This window comes from Dipteris shenzhenensis, chromosome 15, assembly GCF_047967505.1.
Source record: "Dipteris shenzhenensis isolate YYH24624 ecotype China chromosome 15, Dip_SZ_1.0, whole genome shotgun sequence".
Taxonomy (NCBI): domain Eukaryota; kingdom Viridiplantae; phylum Streptophyta; class Polypodiopsida; order Gleicheniales; family Dipteridaceae; genus Dipteris; species Dipteris shenzhenensis.
The window spans coordinates 27,445,482-27,472,674 of record NC_141610.1 but is presented as its reverse complement, the minus strand read 5'-3'; the positions used below and the strand labels follow the sequence as shown (position 1 = coordinate 27,472,674).

The 27,193-nt window shown below is 39.5% G+C and overlaps 1 protein-coding gene across 2 annotated transcripts in view; it reads left to right on the top strand.

Moving 5' to 3' along the window:
• The window catches only part of LOC147893620 (alpha-mannosidase-like), a 245,734-nt gene that overhangs the window by 130,769 nt on the left and 87,772 nt on the right, over positions 1-27,193 (top strand). For both annotated transcript variants that reach the window (XM_087385656.1, XM_087385655.1), the window contains exon 21: positions 9,625-9,744. In XM_087385656.1, coding sequence (XP_087241782.1) covers positions 9,625-9,744 — 120 coding nt within the window. The remainder of the gene's footprint in view (positions 1-9,624; positions 9,745-27,193) is intronic.

The window sequence follows — 27,193 nt, the reverse complement described above, 5'->3', positions numbered from 1 at the left end:
GTCAATAATAGGGGGTAATGTTAATCATGGTAATTTTGAGAATAGAATGAGTTAAACTATTTTGGTTCACTATTGCGGTTTTCATTCATGCTTAATGAAGTAATCTTTTTGAAAAAAAAAACTATTTTGGTTCACATTACCTCTTCTCAAGGATGCCTTTAAAATGTCATCCTCCATCCCTAGGATACACTATCTTCAATAGTGTATATGCGCTAGGATATACACTTTCTTCAGTAGTGTATATGTACGCATCCTCTTTTCCTAGGATACACAGTCTTCAGTAGTTTTTCTACAAGTCTTTATGGCCTTCTGCAAGTATTTCTTTCTTTCTTTCTCTCTCCAAGGACCTCACTTTGAACCAACTTAAAAGAGCCATGGAATCCACCAAGTGAAGAAAGCGACGAAGGAGGGCAAATGGGCTGTTTATACGAAAGGGAAAGCACTTATTAGGGAATGCAAATCGAAGCCCAAGACTCTCAATCTAAAACTAATGTAATGATGACATATTATGCTAGCATTGGAAATAATTATGCTTTTTATAATAATGGCGGAGATTGTCATGACTCTGAACAAGTATCCTTCTTGTAACAATTTCTTTAATTTTGTTTTTTAAAAGTTTTCCTGTAATTTCAGATACCATTGATGATGGTTGGGTCGGGGACTCAATGCCCACCCGAGTTGTAACTACGGGGTGAGGTCTCTAGAGTTTGTTGGCGGAGGCCAACCCAGGAATGATATTCTATGGAGTTGGTTAACGGTGGTCCAACCCAGGAGAACCTTTTAAAAAAAGGGCATTGGGGAAACTAAACATGTCCTACATTCACCAACATGTAGGTGTTAACAGAGTACAATACGCTACAGGATTATGAATAGAGATCTTAGAATAGAAAAAGAAACACATTTTGAACAATATTCCCAATTGAGAATTTCAAAACAACTACCTATATCGCTAGATACAAGAAATGTGCATTGGCAGATACTTCAAAACAATACGAAAAGCATCCGAAATAGACCAGAAACAGATATATCATATGAAGGAACATAGTGGTAGGGAGAGAAGCAAGCTAATACTAGGAATGGAAAGGAAAGATAGCAAACATAATAAAATGGAAAGGAAATGAAATGAATAAATACTCACATGTAGACCAAAGTAGCTTGTACTTGAATGAGTTGAGTGATTTGACAAGTGACAAGTACAATGAGTTTACAGGATAGGCACACATACACACACACACACAAAGTACCAAATGTGTATGGGATAACTCCCAAAATGACACGTGGCACTCCTAGATGCCTAGTACTATAAAACTCACACTAGGACTCACTAGAACACACCAAAGCTGACTCAACTTGACTCCATTTCCTAACACCCCCCATGGAGGAAAGATGAGTGACTATTGGAATGGAACCAAGAATGGAACATGACAATTACGGTCATCGGATTGTGCAATGAGTCTAGAACTAGACATGGCTTCCATGCTAACTCAGAGGCAAGTGAGCATGGATCAGAGGCTAGTGAGCATAGTATAGACTCAGAGGCTCACCTAGCATGGCTCAGAGGCTCATCATGCATGGATGCATGACCAACTCAGAGGTCTAGAAGACCAATGCACCAACATCCTGGAACTCACATGCCAGGCCTGATAAATAGACCTATCAAATCCAATACATGGATCTCACAGTACATCCCCCTCTTGGCTCCACGGACTAATGAGGGACATGGAGCCACACACCATAGAAAACCCATACATCGTTTTAGGAGGACAGGCAGAGAACCTTTATTGATTCAACACATATGATTTATTGCATTCATTTTTGGGAAACATCCCTAGGGTAGAGTATCCAAATACAACATGCTTAGGAAACAAATGGATCATCATCTCCATCGTTTTTTGGCCTAGGACTTTGAGAAGGGAATGGAAGAGTGGTAAAAGTGGATCTGATTACGTGGCCAGAAAATCTGGAAATGAGGCAATGTGCCTGTTGCATGCATGGTGGCTACGTGATTTCCAACTTCAAGCTTCTGGATGACAAGTTGGCATTGACTCGTGAAGAATGCATTGGCTGGAGAATTTTAACAATGGATCATGGGCTGAGGAGAACGAGCTGGAATCTATCGCTTGGCGTGAGTGTTGACGGATGAAGCAAGCATTCCGTATGGGTTGTGGGCTGTCGGGTGTTAGCATCTGTTTGTGATTCCGAAGCTGGTCGTTGTGTTAGCTGACTTGGAGTATGGGTTGTTTGTACGGAGTCTTTTACGCTAGGTTTCGAAGTCACAAATCTGTCCGTACGTGCTTCCAGGCTCATGGAGGATTGTTGTGGGTTGATGGATTTACATGAGCGTGAATGGTCATCGATGCAAATTTCCAGTAGCCACATGACGTTGCTTTGCGCTGAGCACTATTGCTTTTCAGCTTCTTGTGTGTGTTGAGAGTCTGGTCATGTGTGAGCTTTTGCATGGGCTGTTATGAGGTCGATGCTTCTGTGAAGGGGTGATTACCACAGGTTGTACGGGGGCCTTGCCTTGGAGGCTGGTTGTGCGTCACGTCTACTTCTGTGTGCAACTTCTTTGAGAGGAATTGAGCAGTTGTAACTTTCTTGGTGGGGTACGTCATCACCTAGGAGGAATGGACTGATTGAGATTTTGAGATTCAGGTTGTTTTCCAAAGGATTATATGTCTTTGGGTTGTGTGATTGCGTTCCAGTTGAGTTGTGTGAAAGATTGCTTCGTTGTCTACTTTGTTCTGGATACTTGGGCATGCGCTCCATATATGAGCACCACCCTGTGTTACTGATGCCCTTGGTGTCTCTTCTCGTTTTCAACTCGATGTTATATTTGGTAATTGTGCAGTTTGTCTGAGTTTGAAAGAAGATGAAGGTTGTCTTCCATGCCTGTGGGCTTGTTTGTGTGAAGATTGATTGAGAGCATACTTTTTTAAAAAAAAGTGAAGAAGCTTGGCTATACTTGAGTCATGCTATGATTGCTTGAGGGCAATCCAGCCATTCCCCTCTCTTTTTGTTATCATCTGTTTTGGCGATCCTTCTGGGGACATTGTGTCTTGAATTGGGATTTGCGTGAGCGTGAAACAAGAAGACCCAGGAAGCATGGCTCAATCTTGCTCGTTTTGATGGTTTGCCTAATGAGGACTCAGAAATTTCATTGAAATTCTGGAGTTCACAGCATTGATTAAGGATAGAAATGCCCCTGAGCTGCTCGTACAGATATTGTCCTTCTGTGTTGTGGGAGAGGCACGTACATGGTTGCAGAATTTTGTTTCTAATTTTCGTGATGGGCAGTGTGTTGAAAGGAACCCGAGCTAAACTGAGGTGAGGGCTGCCTTTGTTGCCAGTTTGCTTGCACTAGGGATGCTGATGGTTTGTGGAGAGAGCTGTGTGCCTTGTAGCAGAAGCCCATTCAGTCAGTGGATGAATACTGGGCAGATTTACTGTGATGTGGAATAAATGGCAATCTGCCTTGTTGCCAGAGGTCCCTCGTGTGATTAAGAAGGTCATTTTATAGCTTGACTGAAGTTTGACATTCGTGGAAAGGTGGATTGTAAGGAGCTGTCTACCTATGAAGATGCAATCAGAGTAGCCAGAGAGAAGGAGCAGGAGCAAAGGAGGATGACTCAATTGAGTTTTGAGATGTCTATGGTGAAGAGTACACCTGAAGCTACCCCTTATGTGGTAGAAGGGCCATCATGGTCAGAGCCCAAGAAGGAGGAGTTTATTAAAGATGAGATCCATGAGATGTCTGAACTCATTAAGAATATTAGTCTCAACTTGATGGGTGGTAGAGGACGAGGCAGAGCTCCAAGTGGTCGAGGATCAGGAGGTATGACTTCTTCTAGTGCATGGCAGGCAGGCAGTGTCCGAGGTATGTTTGCTCTTAATGTGCAGTGTTTTAATTGTGGTTATTGGGGTCACTACAGCTCTCATCATGATAATCCTCCTCGTATGGGTGGGGATGTGTACACATTGCCATCTGGATTAAATAATCGTGCTAATGACCATAGTGTGGAAGTGAAAGATGCAGGCCAGCCAAGTGCAAGTGGAACTGTTAGGAGAAAGGCAAGGGAAAGATTGTGAATCTACTTGGGCTGGAATAGGATGATGTGACAATCATGCCTTTAGGAAAGAGAAACTGTGATGAAGAAGCAGGGCCAAGTACAAAGAAGGGTAAGCATGCTGAGGATGTCATTACCTATCAGAGGAAAAAGACCAAGAAGCCAAGGAGGAAATACAAGACTCTGGATTATCCTATTGGTAGACAGCAAGGAGAGTATGATTTGGTGGAGGATCTTTCTAGGAGGAAGCCAGATATTACTTTTGGGCAGATGATTGGTCTTTGTCCCAAGCTAAAGAAGGAGTGGCGGTGTGCAGTGAATCTTGGAAAAAAGAATGCTCAGAAGGAAGCTGGAAAGGTAATGTCTATTCTGAACTTCCTGACATTTTATTTGTGTCATCACTCAGTCTTGTGTTGAGAAGCTGGGCTTAAAGATATCTTCTCCCTCAAGTTTCCGTATTCGAATGGCCAACCATGCGAAGGTAAAGAGCTTGGGAATTGTGATGGGGCTGGATGTTGAAGTTTTTAATGTGCATTGTAAGGTTGACTGTCATCCTATGCCTGCTGGTTTGGGAGCCTATCCTTTGATTTTGGGGAGACTGTGACTAAGAAAAGTGGGAACAATTCAGAATTGGGGTAATGGAGTCATCACTGTGCATGCTTCTTCTGGTAAAAAGATGAGCTTTGATATGGTTAGTCATGCAGAAAATTCAGATGCAGAAAACGGGGAAGAGGAAAGTGAAACATCCAGTGAAGTGGAGAGCAGTTTAACTTTAGGAAGTGATGAGGCTGAAGAGGCATTCATTGGTGGTGTGAAAGATTTGCAATTGGATCAAGAGGCAGCTGCTGTAATCGAGGAAGAAGAGGACCAGTATGAGATGATAAACAGGTTTATGCAGCCCAAGAACCCTCATGAGTCCACCCAGGAATTGATTGAGCAGACATTGAGCCCTGATCTGTCTGCAGAGGAGAAGGAAGAATATTGTGAGATGCTCTGGAAGTATCCTAATTTGTTTATCACATCAGATGAGGAGATAAGAGGATTCAAGGGGAGGTCATTGAGGATTGAATTGAAGGAGAATGCTAAACCCATATTTCAGAAAATGAGGAGGTTGAGTCCTGAGCAGACAGGGGTGTTGAGAGAGAAGATTGTCAAACTACTCAAGGCTAATATCATTTATCTAGTGGTTCATTCAGATTGGGCCACCCCAGTGGTAATAGTGCCAAAGAAAGATGGAAAATGGAGGGTGTGTGTGGACTACAAGCCCTTGAATGCTGTTACCAAAAGGAATCATTATCCTTTACCACATATAGATGATATTTTGCATAGAATAGCTGGCCATGAGATGTATAGCTTATGTGATGGTTATTCTGGCTATTTTCAGATTGCTATTGCTCCAGAAGACCAAGTGAAGACCATCTTCATTACTTCATGGGGATGTTTTAGTTACATGCGGATGTGCTTTCCGAAGCTGGTCGTTGTGTTAGCTGACTTGGAGTATGGGTTGTTCGTATGGAGTCTTTTACGCTAGGTGCCGAAGTCACAAATCTGTCCGTACGTTGCTTCCAAACTCATGGAGGATTGTTGTGGGTTGATGGATTTACGTGAGCGTGAATGGTTATCAATGCAAATTTCTAGCAGCCATGATGTTGCTTTGCACTGAGCACAAATACTTTCCAGCTTCTCGTGTTTGTTGAGAGTCTTGTCATGTGTGAGCTTTTGCATGGGCTGTTGTGAGGTCGATGCTTCTGTGAAGGGCTGATTACCACAGGTTGTATGGAGGCCTTGGCTTGGACGCTGGTTGTGCGTCAGACGTCTACTTCTACGTGCAACTGTGTTGAGAGGGATTGCGTAGTCATAACTTTCTTGGTGGGGTACGCCATCGGCTAGGAGGGATGGGCTGATTGAGAATTTGAGTTTCGGGCTGTTTTCCAAAGGATTATGTCTTTGGGGTTGTGTGATTGCGTTCCAGTTGAGTTGTGTGAGAGATTGCTTCGTTGTCTACTTTTTCTAGATACCTGCGCATACGCTCCATCTAGATGAGCGCCACACTGTGTTACTGATGCCGTTGGTGTCTCTTCTCATTTTCAACTCGAAGTTATATTTGGTAATTGTGAAAATTGTCCAAGTTTGAAAGAAGATGAAGGTTGTCTTCTATGCCTATGGGCTTCTCTGTGTGAAGGTTGAATCAGAGCAGGCCATTTTGTTTTTGGGAGTGAAGAAGCTTGGTCATACTTGAGTCATGCTATGATTGCTTGAGGGCTTGCTTGAGGGCAATTCAGCCATTCCCCTCTCTTTTTGTTATCACCGTGCAGCTGCATTTTTGCTGAATGCCCATCACCAACAATGCAAAAAATTATAATCATATAGGCCGATCCTTCGAAGCCAGACGATCTTTCCTGCGATTGTCAATTTGAAGCCCTGAAATGTAATAGAGGAATCACGAGCCAACCTCTTTGACAGGGTGTTGAATAAATTCTGCCGTGTTTTTGTCATCGCTTCATTGATCCTTGGTGCATTTGTGTGGACTTTTGTGAACGGAGAACGTCACTTTACGCTTGTCCATATGTGCAGAGTGAGTTCTGGGATCAGAGAGAGACCGGAGATGCAGGAAGTGCTTGTTGTACTTTCGTCTGTAGGGGTTGACGATGGAGGTTACATCTTGAAGGTACCTCGCAACACAATCAACCATAGACCAAATATGATGCACTTTGCTTGAGAATCTAAGCTCAAAGAATGCCAAGCTCTTGCCAATGGGGGAGAAGATAATTGAGCGGAAAGGCATGCAAGCTGAAACATTCAGTCAAAACTCGGTTGCACTTGTGAACAATCTTTCATACTAACAGTCACATCTAATCACACTCATATTCCCGACCACCACAGATGGCTGGTACATCCCTGACCATTGTCCCTTGTACAGCTTCAGACAGCAGAACGTGTTCACTGGTTTCTCAAAAATATTTCCATGAATATTCAAAATATGGAACATACCCTGTCCGAGGTACTGAATGACTCAAGATGGGCATCATATTGGAGTTTGAGTTCCCCGGCCGGAAATCTTCCCAACCTGGAATTGTACAGTAACACTAGATCACCTTCTTGGAAGATTTTAAATTTGGTATTTTGGTTCACCCATGCGTTTCTCCTTTCTGAATCGTATGGGCTATATACGGACTGAGTATGTGGTCCTCTTCCAATTGTAAGAGGTTGTTTCTTCTTAACTTCACCGACTCTTTTGGACTAAGCTTTGCTGCTGCAATGCTTAAACTAGGTGCTATAAATTCCATTGGCTCTAGAACTTCCAAACCTTATACCATTCTGAATGGAGTCATCCCGATAGTTACTGTAAAAGCTGTTCGAAATGCCCACAAAGCTGAATCCAACTTTGTATCCCAGCCCTTCTTGTTTTCGTCTTCTTCAGAATCCTTTTCAAGACCTTATTGTTGCTTTCGCCTGCAGGTGGTAAGGTTCTGGATTTTTTATTCACACTCTAGACAATGTCTTTATCACCTTGTTCAAAACAATGCACCCTGATCCTAGACAAGCTCGATGGGGCATCCAAACTGTGTCATTATGTTTCGGTACAATAGTTTTGCAACACTATCAGCTGAATTATCCTTAAGGGCCACTTCCTCAATCCATACAATAATCTGGTGCCACTAGAATGTACATGTTACTGGTGTACTTGGCACTGGTTTGAATGGACCATTAAAATCTGTTTCCCATTTTTGGAAAGCTTTCAAAGGCAATACAGATTCCCTGGCATCCTGTCTGCATCTATCGGATGTCCCTCCCTTTGGAAAAGCCAACATTGTTTTGTAAAAATATGAGCATCTTTTATCACGGTGGACCACCACAATGCTGCCTAGAATATCTTCCTACCAGTTAACTATCTCTCTTGCGAAATGGCCTCCCCAAATACTCTGATGAGATGCTTGCAATATCATGTTCTGTTGATGTTCTGAAACACATTGTCGATCACTCGATCGATTGCACGTTTGTTTAGGGCACCTTCTATCACTGCTCTTTAGGGTGGGCCTCCTTCTTTGATCCTTTGTCATTGTTTCTAAGAAAATGCCATCACCAAGGAACTGCAACATTTGATCATATAAGCCCATTCCCTGGAAAGATTCCACCTGAAACAGTCTTGCATCCGGTCAACCATATGATATGCTTCTGCAGGTACATTTCCTTCAATCGGCTTTTAAGTAGTTTGCAATCAGATGTTGATTACCCGGTGTATGAATAACCATGTAATCCAATCTCTATAATAGTAAAAACCAAGCAAGCAAGCCTTCCTGTGGGCTTGGGCTTATTCACCAAGTACAGTAAAGATTGATGGTCCACTGAAACACAAATATAGCTTTCTATCATATAATGTTGGAATTTTTTCAGAGCATACGCCATCCCCAAACATTCCGGCTCTATAAATAATAATTCTGTTCTGCTGGTGTCAGAGTTCGGCTCGCTTAGTACACTGGACAATATTACCCTTTGTGTTTTGTTTGCATCAAGATTGCTCCTATTGCGATATCTGACAAACACATGGAAGTCCAGCATCCAATCTGGCCACGACCAACATTTTTTTGAGAAGCTGGAATGCTTGTCCTGCTTCTCCATCTAGACATATGGGGTGTCTTTCTTTCTGAGTTTTGTAAGTGGCTGGCAGGGGTACAAGAGGTATCCCAAAAACTGATTGTCACAATTCACTTGACCAACAAACCGCATCAGCTCTTTGATATTCCTGGTGCCTTTGTGCATTGAATGGCTTCCACTTGCCGAGGATCAATTGCCATTCCATCTTCGAAAGTGATATGGCCTAACAAAACACCTTTGTACACGGAAAATACGGATGTCGCTGCTAGCTTCAGGCTTAGTCGGAACAATCTACACTCCTCAAAACAGTCTTAGATTATCAATGTGCTTGTAATTTTTCCCTACCACACTAAAATCATCTAGAAAAATCCGTGTAAAGGTTGTCAAGATGAGCCAACATTTTTTGTATTCAAATTTGAAATGTCAGAGGTGCATTCTTTAGGCCAAACCCCATAAGGTTGTTGGCAAACACCCGTCACGCTGTCTTTTTCTTTCTGTTGGTGGCTGGTTAAAGGTTTGAATCTGAGTGTTTAACAAATCAGACAACTAAGGGATCATACGTAAAACCATCCCTTTTTAAGTAACTTTGATTCATAATTAATAATCATACGAAAGACTACCTTTTCTTTCTTTTAGGCCATATTTTTAAATGTGTTTCTTGGATTCAAGGACATGTAATCTGGTTGCTGCTGATAGCATTCCATATTTATTTATGCAGTGTTCATGCACTACACTGAATTTTTTATTTTGTATTTTCTTCTGGCCAGTATTGTTCGAGATTTACATTTTTCACCTAAGAGATACTTTTTTGTAATATGAGTCGTATAATTTTCAAGTCTATTGAAAGATACAGTGATAGATGCTGAGCTATTTGTTTTGACATTGACTATGATCAGCATTACATTGTTCGCATAGCGATAGTATTCATTTATAATGTGGAAATGTTGTTTTAAATTTGTAGGTGGGTCCTATTCCCATTGGTGATGAGTATGGGAAAGAAGTCGTGACCAAGTTGTCAAGTGATTTGGCAAGCAATAAGGAATTCTACACAGATTCAAATGGCCGAGATTTTCTAAAAAGGGTAAGAAGACTGTTTATCATGTTAAACAAATATTCCTTTGTCTATGGATGTGTTGCATCGCTCTTGTTGTACTAAATAGCTAAGAAACAAAAGGGTATGCACAAAACTTGTAATGCCTTTGGTTCCTTCCATTTTCTGGGCTTATAGTTTTTAAAAATTACTAACTTGGATGCATTGTGCAAATAGCACTTACTTTATTCCCCCTTTCCATGTGCTTTTTCAGGTTTTGATCTTCTTTCTCCTCTCTTAGTCGTAGATCAGTGGTACCAGGGGCTATGGATAGTCTAACCTTCTGATCCTACATGGCTTTTGTGATGACTGGGAGAGCGATTGGGTAAAGTCACTTAGGGGGTGAAAACAGATTAGGGAACTGCAGAATGTTCATGATAGTGGTCACTAAGGGAAAAAGGATCTGGCACCATTGTAGAAAAAGAAATCATTCATAAGGAAGCATATGAAAACCCATGTACTTTATGAAAATCTTAGTCCTAAAGAAGGAGATGTTAGCTCTAGCATAGGTTGGCACCATCTCAGATTTGAAACATGGAGATGCCATGTGATTTTGTGGAAGGGGAGATCGTGCAACCAGCATGCTATGTAAATGTACTGTATTTTTGTAATCAAAAGTCAAGAATTCTTTCACGCACAAAGCACCACTTGAACAAAGAATCAAAGACACAAGGAGACAGTGACAACAATTGGGTACAATCTCCCCACCCTAGATGAGTGGCTCACGCCTCCTCATTTAGAGTATTTGAGATCTCAATTAAAGCATGAAGAGCCAAAATTATCCTTTCCTACAATTAATTAGGATATACTATTCATCATTCTACTTCTCGAATTTAATTCATCATTCTAGTTCAATGAGCTATGGGAGTGTCTCTTTTTCATCTTTCTACTCCAAGGAGCTAAGAGAGAGTCTCTCTCTCTAATTGAATTCATCATTCGAGTCCAATGAGCTGAGAGTCTTTTTTTCTCTAGTTGAATTTGTGTCTCTAATTCAAATGCTTTTTACTTGGTCTCTTTGGGCTTGATTTATTTATCTTAAAATATTGCCCAAAGCATACAATGTTATGCTCTAGCTACAGTACCAGATAAGCATACCATGTCAGCTCAACCACAACAGACGCCACTATCTGCAAAATGGCACAAGAGATATGGTCATGTCAACTTCAAGTACTTGTTAGATCTCAGGAATCAGAATATGGCAATTGGGATTCCGAAGCTACAGTTTCTTGGAAAAGTTTTTGAAGCATGTTGCTTCGGCAAACAAAAGCAAACCAACTTTGTCAGAAGTACCTCTCATGCACGAGGTATTCTTGATTTGATACATACAGATGTATGGGGTTATGCCCAGACCCGCAGCATCGATGGTTCACTTTACTACTTGACTTTCATCGACGACTGCAGTAGATATTGTTGGGTCTACTTTCTGAAATAGAAATCTGAAGTGTTTTCTAGATTTCAAGAATTCAAAGCCATGGTAGAATACCAGACAGGCAGAAAGATCAAAGTCATGGGAGCAGTTCTCCTTCAAGAGGAAAGGCCAGTAGCCTTTGAAAGCAAGAAGCTTTCTCCCTCTCAAAGGAATTGGCCAACTCATGAATTGGAGTTGTATGCAGTCATCCATGCTTTGAAAACATGGAGGCATTATTTGTATGGTTCAGAGTTTTATGTGGATGTTGATCATGATGCTCTGAAACATTTTAGTAAACAGCCTGACTTGAGGGGCCGCCAAGCTAGGTGGGCAGAGCTCATGCAGGAGTTTAATTTAACGATTCGGTACCGAAGAGGAAAAGATAATAAGGTAGCTGATGCGTTGTCTTGCATTATGCACAACCTGAGTTTCAAGATATTAGAGAGTGCTCTAATGACCGAGATCAGAGAAACTCAAAAGGTGAACGACGAGTTTGTCCAGAGCTTATGGCCTAAGGCTCATGTGTTAAAACCCAGGGAAAATGAAAAGGATGACCTGGCATCCAGAAAAGGCCAAACTTATGCAAGATATACCATAAGGGATGGTATGCTGAGAAGAAATGGCAAGGTTGTAGTACCTAGTCAGAATGATCTCAGGCAGAGAGTCATTCGGCAGTGCCATGATAGCCCGTGTGCGGGACATCCAGGGGTTGAGAAGACATATGATCTCGTGAAGCGAGTTTTCTTTTGGCCAAAGATGAAAAAACATATTCATGAATATGTGACACGGTGTTTCTCGTGTCAAGTAAGCAAGGCCGAGCGGGTGAAGCCCTTGGAAGTACCACTAAGTAAGTGGGAGAGCATTTCCATGGACTTTATTATAGGGTTGCCTACGACACAAGGAGGGTATGATTCTATCCTTATGGTGGTTGATCGTCTAACCAAGATGGCTCACTTCATTCCGACTAGGGAGTCTGTTAGTGCCCCGCAAGTAGCGGATTTGTTTATTAGACATATATTTCGTCTGCATGGATTGCCTAGATCCATAGTGTTAGACAGAGATGTCAGATTTACCGGTCATTTTTGGACAGCGGTATTGGAGACACTGAGGACTGAGTTGGGAATGAGTAGTGGGGATCATCCTGAGACGGATGGTCAGACGGAGAGAGTCAACCAGACTTTAGAGGATATGCTGAGGGCATATGTGTCATTGAGGCAACATACATGGAACAAGTGGTTGCCATTGTTGGAGTTTGCCTACAATGATAGAAAACATTCCTCTACCGGGTTCAGTCCGTTTGAGCTGAACTATGGTTATAGACCAACCAATCCAACTATAGTTGGAGTACCTCAGAAAGTGCCTAGTGCCGCGAACTTTGTAGTTCAGATGCGGGAGATGCTAGCACTTGCGAGAGCTAACATCCGCCAGGCTATGGATAGAGCCAAGGTGTATGCGGATGAAAACCGGTCGATAAGAGTATTTAAGGAAGGAGAAAAAGTTTTTCTTAGAGTTCCTTCGCACTCGAAGTCGTTGACTTCAGGAGAGTGTGCTAAGTTATCACCTCGATACTGTGGGCCGTGGTTAATTCTAAAAAGAATAGGCAAGGTAGCCTATAAATTAGAATTACCACCGGGGTGTAAGGTGCACCCAGTGTTTCATGTTTCTCGTTTAAAGAAATTTTTGCATATTAGTGACTCACTAACTGAAGGTGTGGTTTTGTTTCAGGAGATAGAGAATAATGCAAGACGCAAACCAACAAGAATCCTGGACCGAGGAACAATGCAAATACAAAATCGGAAGATACCCACGGTGTTGGTTGCATGGCATGGTCAGCCTCTATCGGAAGCTACCTGGGAATCCGTATACCAGTTACGGAGAGTGTTCCCAGATCTCATCATTGAGGATGCTGATGCTTGAAGAGGGAAGGAATGTTATGCTTTAGCCGAGATAGCATGATCTCGGAAAGATCGGTGGGCATTTTCTCTTAGATGACCGACTTCTGTAATATTTAAGGTGCGTAATTAAAATGGTCAAGAGAAGTAACTGCCAAGGTCCTAGGTGAGGGTGAAATGGCATTGACTAGGTGGTTCTGTGTGCTAAGGCCTAGGTGCACCTAAATGTGCAAGAATGCCAAGGGGCAAATGGTTTTAATGTGCCCCAAGAGAGGGGTAAATGGTGTACTAAGAAAAGGGCTAAAATGATGACATGTGGCAGAGGGAACCATCTAGGGAGTTGTGGGTCTTGTGGATATGCATTAGGAAAAACAAAAAGACGTATCGGATGAAAAATTGCGATCCATGAGAGTAAGGCTGGGTGGAATAACCAGTGCCATCGCCTTTGATAGAAATTACAAGATAAGTGAAGTAGCTTAGGCTGGTATCATACAATGTCAAAGTAATGCAAAACTTGGCCTATGGCCACATAACATGTGCCGATGGCCATATAACATGTGCCGTGTGACAGCTCAATCGGTACCCTCATACAAACTCCATCCTCAGCATTAGTTCCATCACTTGTACTCAAGACACAATCACATTAGTAACAATCAATTGAACGAATCCTCAAATAAACTAATCCCAATATAATTCGCTCAATGTACAATCGACAAGCACAACATGAATAAGACTAGTGACATCAGTTTTAACCCGTAATACCAACCATTAGCATGGCAAAACACAGATCCAATGAGGCGTTCCCAACTAAACCAAGCAAGCATTCCCTAAAATCCCCCCCACATCCGGTGCAGTCCTATAGAATACTTTGCCATAGTCAACATGACTATAATGTAATATAATTCCCTAGCAAGTGATGTAAGAACTATAATTCCGTATAATTATTAATATCCCAAGCAAGTGATGTAGGAGATTTAATTTCCGTAACATCCCTCTTAAATTGACCTCAGTTGAGTGATAGGAACTTATGAGGTTTGGAAAAGCCCAAAAGAACCGTTCAAGCATCCACTCAGTATTATTACTAAATTCTTGCGAATGATAGCTCCAAGATGGAATGTGAATAAATTAAAGATGCATAAAGAAGAATTTTACTTACATGCCAATCACATCTGAATGATATCTTCTTCTCCTCACAAGTGACATGAGATCCATTAGAGTGTGCTTTGCTTAGAGCATATTTGCACTTATCTAAAGAATAGTTTTTTGAAAGTATCTCTAAATCAAGAGGGTATCATACTTACTTTCTACCCCTTTTTCTTTATTTAGGCCTTTTTCTCTCTTACGCCCCCTATGTCCCATACATGGTGGTTGATGCCTTTCACAAGTGATCTATTCTCTGACAAGTCTTGCCAGATCTTTCTTCAAAGTAGGCCAATAGGATTCTCTTGCTATCACTTGTAAAGTAGTAGTCACTTCCTTATGTCCCATATATGGTGGTTGATGCATTCCTTCCATCACTATTTGTCTAAAGGGTCGAGTAACATATAGTTTCTTTTTATAAAACATGTATCTGTCATTATATGAATATTTTGACATAGGATTCCAATTGTTATACTCCAATTTATTCCATATATCGAATAAGTCAGGTGTAAGATTTCTTCATTTTTAGCATGGCTGAATTTCTAAATTAGTAATGTGGTTAATACTTGGTTTTCTACTTAGAGCAGTAGTAACTACGTTCTCTTTACCTGGCTAGTAGTGGATCATGGACTTAAAGCTTTGTGTAAATGATGTCAATTTGATATGCCTATCTAATATCAATTGCTTTGCTGATCCGTCTTGATCAGGAATCCAGATCCTACCAAGTAATGTTCTTAATGCGTGAACAACAACGGTTAATTATTTGTCATTGTAGCATATATCTATCTTGGTATGGCCTTATAGGTCAGTTAGTAGTGTTTAGTACTATAGTATTGTTTAGTAGTATTTAGCACTTTCAGATAGGACAGTTAGTACACAAACTAAGTGTACAACAGTTAGTCCAAGTTAGCGGATGACAATTCGTCCTACACTAGGGCTTTCATATATTCTTTTTTTACATGTGTTTTGGTACTGTTGGTATTGTATTGCAATATACACAGTTGTGTTTTTTTCTGATTCTTGATTCCGCTACCCAACATTGGTATGAGAGCGCGTGGGACTCTAGGATTTTCTATCACCAGCTTGCCTATCCTCTCACCTAGCTGCCGCCGCTATTGAAATCAGCTCCATTGCTCATCAAATCGCGTTGTTGTCGCTGCAAACTAGGATTGGACTGAGCATTGCCAATCGCTAGCCATCCCAACTTGCATAGCTCCACCTAGCATCTTCTGTTACGCTGTCATCCAAGAGTGCCAGCATGGAGACATGCCGACGTGTTTGCAATTGCTTGGTGGCCAGTTAGTGCTTTTGTATCTGCAGGTAGTTCTGCAGTGCCTTGTCTATCTGTGGGCAGTTCTAAAGCGTGTGTGTTAACTACCCGTTTGACAATTCAATCAGCGAGGTGGTCAGCGTGTCTAACACTTGTGCGGGTTTAACCTGCTAAAACTTTGTATCATCACCTAACACAATCTCTTTGAACCCCACGTCTGCTCCAAAACAATCCAACAAATTATGAGTGAGACCGCCTCTTGTGAACCAACCATCAACCCGTTGGGCGTGTTTCAGCCCATACAATCCTTTCAAGTCTGCACACCTTTCTTATCCTGGGAAATGAAAGCCATAAAGCCGCTCCACATAGGCTTGCTCCTTGAGGTCCCCATAGAAAAGCTAACTTCACTTCCATATGACAGATGGGTTACTATTGATACACTGCCTAACCTTGACCATCTGAACACTAGTTATATCTCTGCTGTCAAGGAAAAAGCCTTTTACTAATCAAGACCCTCTGCCTATACATAGCCTTTGGCAACCAGCCTGAGGTTTCCGTCTTGAGATTCATGCAATTGTGTGCGATCCGACATTTGTGCTTAGTTGCTGTGCAGTCATTTGATTCAATCACCGATTTGTGAGATGTACTGTTCTTGCAACATTTGGGTTCAGTAAGAGTCAATCTTTCCAAATATTTTTGTAGGCTGTGTAATGAGATTTAAATCTTCTTGCAGTCAAGAACTACATTTCCATATATGGAGAGCTAGATGCACAGAGGCTTGGATGGATTCCAAGTCCGCCCCTCTCACACTTTAGCCATTATTTGGAAATATACTATTCATATATTGATGGCCATCTGGGGGAGATGCAGGGGACTTCACGAGCAGTTTCTGCCACAAAGGCTATTTTCCTTAGGGAATGGAGGGGTTCCCCTTTTTTCTCTCAGTCCTCAGCAGGATTGAGATGGCACTATCACTCAGCCCTGGTGTAATGTATCTCCACCTTGAGCGTGCTCTTGCAGGTTTTGCTCATACTTCATAGAAGTCATTTTTTCACTGCGGGGGGGATCGCATTTCCTTACATTCTCTGTTTGGTATGCTTGGAGCTAAGGACAACTTTGACGGCACCAACTACCCCATGTGGTCCTACATGTTGCGCCATGTGTTAGGCGCCAAAAAGTTTTGGAGCATTATTTTAGACTTTAATGCTAAACCTCCATCAGAGTACTTGACAGTGCAACACCACAACCCAATCCCATCCTATCATCGCTATGGCATACTTCCATGAGGACATGGGCTTGGATGTTGACATGGACATCCTCACACTCTTTTACCACCCCATTGTATATAACTTCATGGCCTGGACTCGAGCGTTGTAGGACTTCGTGGACTTGACCATGGAATCATGTTCTGAAGGGCTTGGCTTATATAGTTATACAGGACAATGATCCCGGTAGAGGGATGTATTTCGCTGGAAGCCCTAAACATGTGATGGAATATCAACTTGGAATCATCTCGACCATACCCTTGCATCCATTCAAGACTTCTTCGGAGGATGTCTGGATTGCAACGGTCTTCTAAAGCTGAAAGGTTCATAGTTTAATTGCATTGTTAGTTAAAAGAGATATAATTCCTCACATCAGTCATGCAAAGCATGAAAGGATGTTTGGGATAAATTGACCTCTTTGTATCATATATATATATATATGTATGCAATGAAGCAAGAGATGCATACTTGTGAAAGCAGTTGGAAGTCTTGAAAATGGAAACATGGATCCATATTGGACCAAAGTCAAAGATTTGAAGGAACAGTCAGCCAACATTGATGAAGTTGTGCTATATATATATATATATATTGGAAGTCTTGAAAATGGATAAGGAAGAAAACATGGATGCATTTGGACCAAAATCAAAGATTCGAAGGAACGGTCGGCCAACATTGATGAAGTTGTGCTAGATCTCAGATTGTGTCCAGTACACTTAGTGGACTTCTTGACTCCTATCAAAGGTTTGCAATTGCTTTGAGGTTGGTGGCAATGAGCAGTCCCAAGCACTATACCTTTAAGTAGCTTGTCACTTTCTTGTTACAAGAAGAGAAAAGCTGTGCAAATCAGACTGCCCTTATCAATGCTGATCAAGTATTTGCTACCCATAATAAGAGAAAGAGAGAGAGAGCACAACCAATAATATTTCTAGTAACACTTCTGATATGAATAAAATTGCAGAGAAGAAAAGGAAAAGATGCAACTTTTGCAGAAAGCCAGGTCATGACAAGAAAAACACAGGTAGCACATTGAATCAGAAAAGACAAAAACATAGTCTAGCCTTGCAGCTCCTGATGCTTCTTCTGCTGGTGAGAAGGATGAATGAGCAAATATTGCTCATCATGATTGGGCTTTTGTTGTCACATGCCAATATAATCCTTCGGTTCATGATTTATGAATGGCTGTAGTTGATGTATTTAGTACTTGATATTTTGATAGTGGTGCTTCCAACCACATAACTTCATGCAAAACGTTGTTTCTTTCTTTGAATGATGCACTATGACTTGTGTCAATAATGCTACTTATGCCTTGAAAGTTGAGAGGTATTGGCCAAGTTGAACTTACTTCTGTATTGGGTATCCAATCTCTCTTCAGGATGTTTTATATGTTCCAAGAATTGCTACATCTTGTCAGCACCATTGAATAGAGGTCTTTACAGATTTGATGCCTATGAGAGAGACATTGTCACAAAAGCACTTGCGGTTGAGGAATTAGTCATTGCAAACATTCAGTTATGGCATGAGCATCTTGGACATCTTATCTGTGGCAGTTTGATTAGGTTACATTCACAAAACATGGTTGTTGATCTCCATAAGATACATCCATTATCCACACATGTTTGTGAGGGATGCTTACCTGGAAAAGTGCATCAGTTTTCCAAGTTGGTATAGTGCACAAGTTGCATTTAGTTCACAGTGATGTGTGTGGTCCAATGTGGACAGCATCTGTTGGTGGATATTTATACTTGGTCACGTTTATGGATGACTTCATCTGTCATACTTGGGTTTATCCGTTGAAATCTAAATCAGATGCCTTTGCATGCTTCAAATGATTTCTTGCCATAGTTGAGAATGAATGTAGACACAAAGCTGGTCACACTTCACATGGGCAGGGGTGGTGAATATATGTCTCGATAATTTGCTGATTTCTTAGCATCTCATTGGTACAATTCATCAATGACTATGCCATACACACTACAACAAAATGATGTTGCAGCAAACAAGCTGAGCCTTTGTCTGCCTGCACAAGAGCACATTGAGGTTCATTATCATTATGTTAGAGAACAATTGTCAGTAGCAGGGCGATATTCATTTGTCTTATGTTCCAACACAACAAATTTTGCAGGTATCTTCACTAAAGCATTACCTCGACCCAAGTTTGAAGATCTTCTGCAAGCTTTACATGTGATTTCATTTGTGACTTGATGCTGCCACCCCTATATTTCCATAGGTCACTATATCCTTACTTGACGAGCATGTGCAACCAAAGTATCCATTCCAGGTACATCTAAGACGTTTTTAGAGTGCTTCAGCCATACCATGAAGGTGGGTTTGTCGCATATATCTACCTTGGTATGGCCTTCTAGGTCAGTTAGTAGTGCTTAGTACTATACAATTGTTTAGTACTATTTAGTACTTTTAGATAGGACAATTAGTAGACTAAGTGAGCATATGACAATTAGTCCTACCCTAGGGTTGTCCTACGCTATGGCTTTTGTATATTCTTTTTATGTTATGTGTTGGTACCGTTGGTAGTGTATTGTATATACACTTATGTGTCTCACCTTCGCTTCCCAATAGTCATATGTACACTCCCCTGGTTTCAATTTTTGGCTTTGATAAGCTATGGGATGACCATCTTGCATAAGGACTGCTCCAATGCCATAACCACTAGCATCAATTAGAACTACAAAGAACCATCTAGAAAAATCAGATAATTGTAACATAGAAGCCTTTGTATGAGCTTCTTTCAAAGCTTTAAAAGATGTCTTGTCGTTCGGTCCAATGGAAATTCCTAGCTTTTCTAAGAACTTCTGTCAATGGATGGAACCTGTGTTTAGATATTTTGAGACTTGTTCAAGTCTCACATTGATTTGAAAGTACAAAAAATGATGCTTTAAAATGAGATATGTATTAATTCCAACTACCAAATATATCGAATTTTCATTTTTCTTTATCATAAAGTAATTTTTCCTTCATTGCAAAAATTCTAAGCAATGGAGCGAAACATTTTAAAAATTCAAGTGTGATATAAAAGGAAAAAGAAAGCAATATTATATAGATGTAATATTGAGGATTATCTCTTTTACAAAGACATTCAATTCAATGTATCCTCATCCATTCTGTCATTTCTTCCTGGCTCCTTACTTCTTTGGTTTAAATCCCCTAGTATTATCTTCAATATTTTCAATATACCTTATATATTATGTACCTGCTTAACTCATGTTTACATGTTCTTGCATTTAGTGAATATTTATTTTACTTGTTGTCTTTTGTAATTCCAACATAAATGTTGTGGACGTTTTAGGTAGTATTCTTGCAATACCTCCCTTAGATTCATCAACTTTTTTTCATACCATGTTGTCGTAGAAACAAATTGTGAACCGATTTACTTTTATATGTGTGCAACAATGTTTTTTTCATGGTATTCTTGGTTATAACTATCATTCTTCTTCCATTTTGTAGAGCCTCTCTCATTCAAGACACGCGTATATGCATCTAAGACACATTTTTGTGGAGAGAAAAAGGATTCAACCAATATTCCATAATATGAAGGATCTTTTTCAAACTTAGTCAAACTCCGTCAATGCATTTTGCAACTCTTAATTTTGAATGGCTCAATTGTCTTGTTTTTTTTAAGACTATCTTCCAAAATTTCCTCAATGTTGCGCCTTGACTTGACTCCACCTCATCATAAGTAAGGGAAACTTGTACTTGAAACAACAAGGTCATTCCAACCCTTGTGTCCCTCTTTCAATGTACTACTCTATACTTGCAGGTTATTTGAGCTTTTACCATATGAAATAAATACTATCAATACATATGCATCAGTTATGCAATGTAGCTAAGCAAGCTTGTGAAAGGATCGGTATCTTACTCGTGAGCCGTTCCTTGAGATGCATCTCTGTGAATCTAGACATTAAAAAATCTCAATTTAGTATAGTCCATGGACTCTCAATGGTTTTTTAATTTTTTGCCAGTATGTTGGACATGCAACAAATACAACTCACCTTGCATCACGTCAAGAAGAGCTTGTGGATTCTATTTTATCACATAAACAATGTCTCTCACAAAGGCCGTACTACTCCTATATATACTATCATATAAGTCTTTTGCTATCTCATATTTTACTGAAATCTCATTATAAGACAACTCTTTAACACGCGATAGATTGGCCATAAACTCAACAATTGCCTCTTGTAGGATCAAATCATGCTTCATTTTTGTAGCCATATACTCCATATTCATCATATATGTTTCCTTCGATCTTTTAAGTGAATTACTCCGGCCAAAAACATGCCCTCCAACTTAATGATTTTCTCATCTTTCAATCCTTGCCAAGAATGAAACAATCTTTCGCTTAGCTTATTGTTTGATTCTTTTCCTATACTCCCAAGCTTTAGTGGACTCTCTATGTCCTCAGTTTCTACGTACAAATCTTTTTTCTTGATGATGTTGTATTTATTTGCAAGCGATTCTTGCATGGACAAGTCCATGATCTTCATCCAACTATAAAAAATGTCATTTGAGCACACTATCATATGTTAATCGTGCTTCAGATACGTACTTGTTAAGATATGTACAATAGTTTCAGTAAATTCTTGCGCATATAACACCATTGCAGACATATTTACATTAAAATAAATTAAAGATACAACACCCCAATCGGTTTGATCTACCTTCTATTTTGTATTCGCAGTAGAGTGCTCCCTAGTTGGTTTTTGTGGACATTGATAGTGCTGATATTGCACTTGAGCCTGTGCCTAAGCGCCTTGGTAGGGGATTTTAATGATGAAGATAATTTATTCTTCCAAAGGGTCCTACGTGCACAATGTTCTTGAGTTTTAGATGGTGTAAGCCTCCTTTACATGTAACTGACACGAGGGAAGTTTCAAAACCTTTCTAGCAGTAGTGATAGAATGTAGACCTGATATAATAAAATATAGGTACGTTATATTCTATCCTTCTTGATTTCTTTTCATCTTAAGAGTCTTGTAGTTGAAGACTCATATGGAACAAGGTCGGCTACCATATCAACTGTATCAGTTATTTTTATAAACTCTCATATTAGTACTAGCAAGTATTGCTTACTTACTGACATATATACCATTGAGACTAGAGCATAGTCACATAATACAACTGGGATGCAAAAACTCATATTCATGCCAAACAGATACAAATGCGATAACATATTCTACCACTTCAAACCATCAATATTCAAGGTCTAGTGAAGAACTTACCATTATAGTACTTTTGAGGCACCACCGTCATCTCATGACTCAAGTTTGCACATTATCCTCCTGTGAAGTTGCTGGCTAAAACATGTGATGTACATGAGTATGCTTCCACCTCTCCTTGAGTTCTCTTTTAAGATAAAACAATACATATTTCCTTCGAGTTTAATTTTCCTTCGTCACGTATCGAGATATACTTTTTAATACCAATCCTCTATCACTAGTATCGAACTCCAATTTAAAGCCGCTTTACTCATCATTATTTCATGTTTTTTGCCTTTCAAGATCTTTATGTGAGAAGATAATACTTTAGAGGGAAGTATTTGGAGTGCTGGTAGCTGTCTTTCCTGAACAATGTTGTATAATCTCATCACAGCTTCTCAATCCAAAGTCCTCTACATAATCAATATATTGAATCAATTTCCTTCCCATCTTTGCCATCGAACCCTCCATCCCATTAAAACTAGGTGTCATTGTTGCAGGATAGTAGCCCATGAAAAGAAAGCTCCATTGTATAAATTTCCTAGTTGCGCATTCCATCTCAACGATAATACATGATACTAGAGTCTTTGGCATATGTATCTCCATATTCAAAATGCTGTCAATGTATTTGAAAATACCTTCATGTAATGCTTTTGTGTACAAGGAGACATCACCTTTGTTCTTGATGGTCATGTACTCAAACTTGGAAAAACTGAGAAAGAATCAAGTACTACTCTAAGTAGACATCACCTTTGTTCTTGATGGTTCCGGGAATACAAGGAAAGAATCAAGTACTACTCTAATTGAAGGAATGTTTCTTACCGGCAAGGGATAAGGAAATCTTTAAGCTACACGATATGTTTTTTAATGAAGTGATTTTGCTTAAAAGATCGAAGGACATACATATGATGGACATGGAGGATGTCATTACAAAAATGAAGCATGATTGGATCATGCAAGGAGAAATTATTGAGCTCTTGGCTAATCTGTCGAGTGTGAAAAGGTTGTCTAATGATGAGGTTTTAGTATCAAATGAGATAACAAAAGACAAATATAATAGTATATATAGGTGCAGTACCACCTTTATGAGAGACACTGTTGATATAATAATGCAGAATCCACAAGCTCTTCTTGACATGGTGCAAGGTGAGTTGCGTTTGTTGCATGCCAATATAGTGGGAAGTAAAAAATAACCATGTAGATTTATGAACTATAGTAAATGGAGAAATTTGGATGCCCGGATTCATAGAAAGAAAGAAAGAAAGAAAGGCTATTAACGTCCACTGGAGACCAAAAGGTCTATGGGACAGCAAGAAACCCTCTAGTACATCTGCTTTAGGGAGGGCACATGGCAACTCCCAAGGAGTGCAAAAAGCAACCCCAATTATTTAGAGTACCTACATGATATTTTGGAAGAGTAAACAGCCATACATCAGTTTAAGACTGAGAGTCTTTTGGTTTTGATTTAAACTCTCTGATTAGTGCTACCCCTTCACGATAAACTGCCCATTTTCCATCCTTTCTGGTAGCCTTGACTTTAGCTAATTTAGTTGCCTTAATCTTGAGTTGAGTTTGTGTAAGCTCCTCTGCTATCCATACTTTGGTGCCCTTCAGCTTGTAAGATTGTCGAAGAAGCTTGATCCGCATATCTTTTGACTTCAGTGTAAGGATTGCATGACCTCTATAGTGCAAATTAGAAGCTGGCTTGGAGTCGTCATCATCCTGCTCATCATCATTCACCCATTCGATGTTGGGCCAACTTGATTTGATCTTTGTCAATATTTCACTACATGTATCCTCCTCTTTGTACCAATCTTTTGGGAGCCCCCCTATTCTAATCTTCAACGCATTATCACATCTAGCTTCGTGTTCTTTAATCTCTGCTTGGATATCAAACTTACTTGCTTTGTTGTCCACTTCCACAAACACTTCCTTCCTAGTAGTTTGTACTTAAGTGTGAACAAGATCTTTGAGTGTAGAGACTAGCTGCGGGGTAGGGGGGGAATCCTTACAAGATTTTACAGCCTCATCTATTACTGCCTGCTTACCAGGCCCTTCCAAGATGTGAAGTCGGGCCTTTACTTCTGCCAGCTCCAATTGTAGCTCTCTCACTGCCTGTTGCAAATAAAAAATCTGATTCTGTTGCCCGAGGATGGGCTGTTTTGAGCCTTCTTGTTGGTAATTCCGTGCGTATGGAGAGGGTGTCATGGTTGCAATTGTAGAGTACCGAGTCCTGATGGATGTTGAAGGAGTTGAGGGGGTTGAGCTTTAGGTCCAAGGAATGGGATTAGATTGGTGGTTTTTGACATAACATCTCAAGAAACGACCACGATTGGAACATTGATGTTTTCACAGGTTGCTTAGCTACATTACTAGAATATTCATAAATAATGCATATGTGTTGATAATGTTTGTTTCACATAACAAAAGCTCATATGACCCACATAACAGTTTCCTTCAAGTACATCATACATGGTAGTATTCACATTGAATATGGAGGATAGATGAGAGAGACTCACACTAAAAAGAAGTATGCTATTAGTCATGTTATTTCTATTAATCTTGCTTTTATATCCAAAGAAGAGGGAAGCATGGATGAGAATGACCATGATGTTTCAAGTATAATTTCATGCAATTGAGCAATTCAAGAGGCCTATTACTTCAGAGAGTTGCAAAATGCTTGGAGGGAGTTTTACTAAGTTTGAAAAAGATCTTTCATGCTATAGAATATTAGTTCAATCCTTTTGTCCTCTACAAAAATGTATCTTAGATGCATATACAGGTGGCTATGCTATGAGAGAGGCTCTACAAAATGTAAGAAGAAGATAGTTGTAACTAAGAATACCATGGAGAAAACATTGTTGCAGACATGTATGTAAAATAATTCAAATTTTGTTAGACATGAAAATGTAGTGGGGAAAGATTTCAATAAAGCTGAGGGGTTATTATGGGAAAAATACTTCAAATGTTTACTACATTTATGTTGGAATTACAAAAGGAAACAAGTGAAAATAAATGTTCATTTAATGCAAGAACATGTAAACCTGAGTGAAGCAGATGTAAAATATTAAAGATCTGTTGAACATGTTGGAGATAATACAAGGGAACTTGAAATAAAGAAGAAAGGAGCAAGAAAAGAAGTTAGAAAGAAAGAAAGAAAGTGTATTAACGTCCATTGGAGACCAAAAGGTCTATGGGATAGCAAGAAACCCTCTAGTACATCTGCTTTAGGGAGGGCACATGGCAGCTCCCAAGGAGTGCAAAAAGCCACCCCCATTATTTAGAATACCTACATGATAGTCTGGAAGAGTAAATACCCATAGAGACAATGACAAGGATGAGAGTTGAAGTTTCTTGTATGGAGTATATTTGTTAATCCTTATGTTTATTTTTGAACAAAGTGGACTTGAGTGTAGAAGGAATGCTACTTCATTTGGTAGTTTGAATTGAATTTCTTTGTAAAAGAGAGAATCCTCAGTGTTATATCTATATGCTTTTTTCTTCTCTTCTATATTCTACTTGAATTCTGAGAATCTTTGACTCCATTGCTTGAAAATTTTAAGACCATCATGCACTAGTCCCACTAGTTTGACTTCCATTTTTTCAATTGGTTTTGGTTTTCAACAAAACAAGAAAAAGTTATGGAGCATATCCTTGAATGGGAGTGCATATTTTAGCACAACATTGGAGGCTCCTTAAACCACATTTAAGGTTCTCAATTAGTTGTGTCCTTTGGTTGAGGAGAAGCTCATGTAGTGTACTTTGAATTATTACTTAGTTACATGCATGTGTATAATAAAATTTTGATGTCTTTGAATAAATTGTTATATCCTATACTCTTCAAGATATATGCTTCACATGCAACATAGCACTTATAATGGTTTAATGGTCTTGTTCCGAATCTTTCTTCCATATTTTTTTGGTCTCATGTTAAATATTGGAATGTGTACTACAACTTGAAGACAAATTTTATTGAATTGCGTTGAGCAAGCACATATTAATCTATGATAAAGGAAAACCGATATATTTTTAGTTGGGATTGATACATATCTAATTACTAACAAAATTATCACCAAAATGTATGGTTAGTTTAAGAATACATTCAATAAAATAGTGAATGGAATCTAGCATTTACCACCAATACACATGCATCTTTTTTATGCCAGGCAGGTTGAGCATGATGTGTGTATAATTTTAGAGTAAAATGTTACGGTATTAAAGACTTGGTAACAAGATCCTCACTTGCCATGTGTCAAGAGAGGTGATCATTAAAAATACATATAGTCTCGTCATGGGTGACTGGCATGCTTAAGAAAGGCACTGCCTTTGTTTAGGATTGAAATGTGATAAATAATGACATACGCGAATGTATTAAAGGTGTAAGTTTTCAAGCTAGAGAAAAGCTTCCCTTTTTTATGGTGTGAAGCCAAGAATATTGTTTCAAGTGGAAGGTTTGATGAAACCCAAAAAAGAAAATATTACTACATTTTTCAAATCATTGTGCTATGTTTGGATTTTTTTTTTGGTCTTGCTTTGGGTTGTTCAAAGAGGTTGTTAGTATATGATTATCCATATAAGGCTTGTATGAACAACCAAGAAAATGGTTTATTTCCAACCACTTTTGAAGGCTAGGATGGAGGTGTGAAAGATAAATAGTTAATTGACATGTTGCGGCCAATCCTAGAAAGAACAAAGGTGGCTTCTAGTCTTATACTTTGAAAGAACAAAGGTGGCTTCTAATCTCCAAGACTACGTGAAATAAAATCGCATTGGAAAAACACCAATTGAGACCATATATGGATATCTAAAGGAGGTGATTGAAGATCCATGAGATCAATATTTACCTCGCATTCCTCTAAAAGAAACACTCCGTAGATAAAGTAAAACACCACCAACATCAAAGGGAAAAACATGGTTCAATCTATATATAAGGAGCTTGATGCTAAGGAGATAGCTATAGTTGATGGATTCAAGAATAAAAGTTTTGTCCAAAGGGTAACTACAAAGATTCAAATATGAGAAGCATTGACAAAAGGTTAGAGATTGTGGTAAACATATCATCATTGTATGTAGCATTTTGATCATGAACTACACAGATACTTTGACATCTCAATTTTCAGTTAATTATCAGTTTGTATGATTGGCAATTTAATTATCAAATGTGTTTTGTAGCACCACCTTTCTCTTGGAGAATGAATTTATCTCATGTGTTTGTTAAAAATATCAAATGAAACATGCATTGCAGATCTTGT